This window comes from Montipora foliosa, chromosome 6 (assembly GCF_036669935.1).
Source record: "Montipora foliosa isolate CH-2021 chromosome 6, ASM3666993v2, whole genome shotgun sequence".
Lineage (NCBI taxonomy): Eukaryota > Metazoa > Cnidaria > Anthozoa > Scleractinia > Acroporidae > Montipora > Montipora foliosa.
In genome coordinates, this window is record NC_090874.1 from 70,879,950 (window position 1) to 70,884,949 (window position 5,000).

The 5,000-nt window shown below is 39.8% G+C and overlaps 1 protein-coding gene across 8 annotated transcripts in view; it reads left to right on the forward strand.

Annotated features, from left to right (window-relative positions):
- Nucleotides 1–5,000, forward strand: part of LOC138006229 (putative L-amino-acid oxidase YobN) — a 37,394-nt gene that overhangs the window by 13,555 nt on the left and 18,839 nt on the right. For all 8 annotated transcript variants that reach the window (XM_068852421.1, XM_068852424.1, XM_068852426.1 and 5 more), the window contains exons 2-3: nt 1,357–1,835; nt 4,270–4,434. In XM_068852421.1, coding sequence (XP_068708522.1) covers nt 1,364–1,835; nt 4,270–4,434 — 637 coding nt within the window. In that variant the 5' untranslated portion in view covers nt 1,357–1,363. The remainder of the gene's footprint in view (nt 1–1,356; nt 1,836–4,269; nt 4,435–5,000) is intronic.

The following is a 5,000-nucleotide window of genomic DNA, read 5'->3' on the forward strand; positions in this document are numbered from 1 at the left end:
AGCGATGCAAGCAAATTGGACCACTACATCATTACTTCACACTCAGTGTCTGGCTCCAAATGCAGTTTCATGGCATTTATATATAAATACTACAGCTTCCACTATCCAACTTTTTTCCTCCTTAAAACGTGTTTTCCGTGTACCTCTTACAAGTACATATACCATCATTAAAAAGGGGAGGGGTCACCGAGCTCGTTCAGGAGAAAATAGCGATGCCTTGACAGATTAAGCTTGGTGTCAATGAAAATCCGCCATTCTATCAATGTGCGCGAGCTAATGCGCGCGCCAATGTTACGCGAGAGTTGCACCAGCATTCACATCTAGCCAGAAGTTCAACTTCGAACTTAACGCTCCGTCAATTGAAAATAGACCTCTAGATTTAAACGCTTTACCCTTCACCAGTGCCTTTGTGGAAAAATCAATGCCCAGTCTGAGCCCCACTGTGTTAGAAGATAAGTTTGCAACATGTCTCTCTGGCTTCGCTGAGTTGTTATCTGGTAGCAAAAAAGAAGACGATCAGAGTGCCGGCTTCGTTTTGGATTTTCGTCCAGGAGAGGGAATTAACAACCGCTTGGTCTTTTACACGGGTGGATGGGGTATGAAGTTTGTTCCCGTTATTGGAAAGATTCTGGCGGACCTGACCATCAGAGGCAGAACAGATTACAGCAAGCTCATAGAACCAATGAACCAACCGAGGCATTCTGGTGGAAGATAAAGATATCTCACTGACGAAATCGGGCCAGAAACAAGTTGGGCTCACAATTTCGAAACGAGCGGCAAAATTAAAAATGATCTGGTTTTGAACATTCTATTGAAACAAATCATAGTGTTAGATTCTTTTATGCAGACAGTACTATCGTTTTTAAATTGTGAGTTTTTACTTCGTCCTTACTCAATCTTGCAAGTACGAAGGTCAATTACGATCACTGGACCAAGATCTAAAATTAACGAATCACATGAAGTACTCCGTTGAAGAAATCATTGTATTACTCATGTAATCGAAGCATATCACTCTTTAATGAACCAAACACAAATGCCGGGATAAAATACAAATACAAATGCCGGGATAAACACTCTATTGCTACTTTTAGTAATTGGCCAAAAAATCAAGCTCCATTAAATAAATTAATAATTAATGATAATAACGAGCAAAATCAGTCAAAACCAATCGCACTTGCACGCGCGCAAGTTTTCCTGCGCTTTGAGCAAATTACACGTAATTATTGTGAGTTCTGATTGGTAAATATTGTTGTTTGCTCCAGAGTAATTACTTTGGTATTGTTTCCTCGACAATCATTTGAAAAGTTCTCCAGCAAACCATGTTTTTCATTTCGTGCTGCACAATTTGCTTAACAGCTTCGACATGGCCACTATTGCAATGGCAGGTGATGTGAGAAAGCGACGGCTGGGAAGGCTTCCCGTCAAGAACGAGCCGAATTGGATAACTGGGGATCTCAAGATCCCCTGCGGGATAGAGCCTATGCCGAAAGCCCTTCGCCGGGAAGAATCCCAAGTTTCCACCTCAGAGAAATTAATCAAAGATCCTATCCAACAAAGCAACCTTCTTAAGCCATTAACAGATGATATAACTATGTACGGCCTCAATTATGCGTACCAGAGCCAGTATGAGAAAATGAAAACACCCGAAATACATTCAAAGACGAAAAAACGAAAGGAAGTGATTGTCGTCGGAGCTGGTATGGCGGGACTTGTGGCAGCTTATGAGTTGGAACAAGTTGGACATGATGTCATAGTGCTGGAAAGCCAAGACCGAGTAGGTGGCAGAGTTCATACACTGCGAGGAGATTGCTTTGATGGGAAACTCCAAGGGGAGGGTAAGTGATAATACCAATGGAGCATTTTGACTCACGTGGCTAACAGGTATGCTAATTTAAATAGATTTTAATTCGTAGAGGATTAGTTTTGATATGGCATGGCTGCCGCTTTTTAAGTTTGGAACACCAACATGGCTGTCAATACGTCATGTGAAAATGCTCTATAAGAGTAGCGTCTTCAAGAAGTGTCCATAAAATCCCGGTCGAATTGAAATTTGGAAATTATGGTTTTTGAATAGAGAGGAAAACCAGAGTATTCGGAGAAAAACGTTTCGGAGCAGAGTAAAAAACCAACAACAACGCAATCTATATATGACGTCAAGGCTGAGAATCAAACCTGGGAGACCTTATATTATCACGTCTGTCTTCCCTACTCCCTGCCCGCTGGGTGGATTTGTCACTCTCTACAAGTCTCTTTCGCCATTAAAAACAAAGATGTTGACAGTTCGTAGAAGTGTACGACCTCGACAATCGATGGGAAAATAGAGGGGCTGGGAATAGTTTACCTTTCTATCATATATGCGCCATACCCACTTCATAAACCTAGCTCATCCGGTCCAATACCGTCAACGAAGCGTCTTTAAGTACGCTTTATTGTCCGCTTTTGGTTCGATGTTGAGTTAAACGACACTGGGAATGAGGTTGTGCTGATATCGGTGAGGTTTGGATATATATCATTATTAAAAACTAGATTAATGGATAATGCAATTCCAGATTCTTGACTGGCTTAGCCATCATGGTATATGATCTATTATATCATGCTCTACAAATATCAGTGACTGTACACATCAGTTTTGTTGTTTTTACAAAACAAAGTAGAGAAGATTCGTCCATAATTGTGGGCGTTTTTATAAAACATATTCCATTCGCGCTTGTTGGATATGAGGCGATTACAGCCAATTCGGCGCTACGCGCCTCGTTGGCTATCTATCATCTCATATCCAACGCGCGCACGTGGAATAATTGTTAATTATTTTATCTATCAAATAAACTAAATATTGCGCGCGCTGTGATTGGTCGTTGTTTGTGGTCTATTAGACGACAGACGCACAATGACGTTATCATTGAAAATCCTTCACTCTCTTTTTTAAAAATGGTGAAAATTTAAGAATCGTTTAACGAGATTGGGCGAGCGAAGACATGGAAAAAAAACTCTGTTGAGACTGTGGACAAATTCGAAAAGCAAGATTTAGAGAAAAAAACCTTTCTTTGTTGAAAATAATTTGGAAAAAAATCTCGATCAGGCTCGGTCGAGCTTGTTTGCTCTTAAAACATTTTGACGTTATGTGTGATCTATTAAGGCCTGGCCAAATGGATCCAACATGTTGGTGCAACATCATTTAACACTGAATCCAACATTTTCACTCATTTGGCCACCATGTTGCTTGATGTTAGATGTTGTTGGACGAAGTTTGACTTCAACGTCATCCAACATTCTTTTATTTTTAGGTGTGAACAACAATTTTGCATTCGTTCATGCCCACTAACGTGATTCTACGACTATCGGTATTCATGGTGATGATTTATTCGTTGCATTAGCTTTGCGCGTTTCTACGTCAGTTCAAGCTGCAGAATGGCGAACGCACAATGTTTTAAATGTCTGAGTGACGAAAGCTTGGGCGTTCTCTTTTCGAACAGAAAGAACGGCAAAGGAGCAAGCGAAACGGCAAGATCGGGTAAAGCAAGAAGCTGGTCGATAGGTCTCGATAGGTCTTTCGCCATTTTTTGGTCAAACCAGCATGGCGAGAGTTTGTTTTCTAGGAATTCTTGGTAGATTTTGGTCGCAGACCGCAGAGTGTAAATGTTGGATTTAACATTTCAAGATCGTCCAACAATGTCGGATTCGACAATGTTGCATGTTGTTGGATCAGTTTAGTCAGGCCACATATATCTTTTATTTATTTGTCTATTTTGCTCTTTGATCTTCCTTTTTGTTTCGTCATCTGTGAGTTTCACCGGGTTTTATATCGAGGGTGCGATGATGCATCTACAACCTTCAGTAGCTAATTCAGACCAAGATTAATGGGAGGGACCCTTGCGGCAAGGGCCATAATGTAATATTATGACGTGCTTCAGCCTTGTTACCCTCGCCTTTTGACCAAAAATGAGAAGTGGCCTGGGTCCCAGGATCCACCATTGACCTTCCATGTTGTTTTTTAATAGTTTTGCGTATTTGCGCATGCTCGAAATCTTGATACCATATTTGCTCACAACTCCATATTCAAACCAGAGTTGATTCAACGGAGTTTGTGATGTCAAATGTTAAACATTAGGAACGTGTTGGGAAAAGTTTTCTTCTACGTCAAAACAGAGGGGGTATAAAAAATTCCCAGTTGTATGTTCAGTACTCACAAATCAAGATGATTGCCGATCACGCCTTTGTCTGTAGCAAAATCTTGACAATTTTTCTTCTTTATTTACAATGCAAATATAGCTGGCGCAATGAGACTCCCGTGTAGTCCCGAAGATGAAAACAAGACCCACTTTCTTACAGATTTTTATGCTAGACAGTTTGGCTTAACTCTGGTTGAATTTGCCAACTCCTGCGATGAAGCCTATCTCAAGTTTTATAACATGAAAAAGGCTGTTAAAATAAAGGGTAAGCAAAATAATGATGAGAAATGCACGCAAATATTTATCACGTGTTTCACTATGTAGAGAAAATATCTGTTGACAAATACCCTGTTTGTTATTCCACTGAACAAACAACAGGACTATGGGGTACTACATACATACATACATACATACATACATACATACATACATACATACATACATACATACATACATACATACATACATACATACATACATACATACATACATACATACATACATACATAGACATTAATAATCCAAGAAGTCGTAGAAGTCGTGAGACTATACAGGATACTAAAACAGTCTGCGACGAAATAGAAAAGGGGCAAAAATAAATAAATAAATGACTTAATTAAATTATTTACAACATGTAAATATTTACATTCATTCGCGTTGCAATATTGTTTTATGGTTGGCAAAGCATTCGCTTAGAAGGCAGTAACAGACTCAGCATTAACAGCAACCATAAAAAAAACCATTCCAGGACGGGGGGGGACGACAACAGGAAAAAAAGTGAACTTATATACATTAGTGCGGCCAAAGATATGTCTGAACTTATGAGGGTGG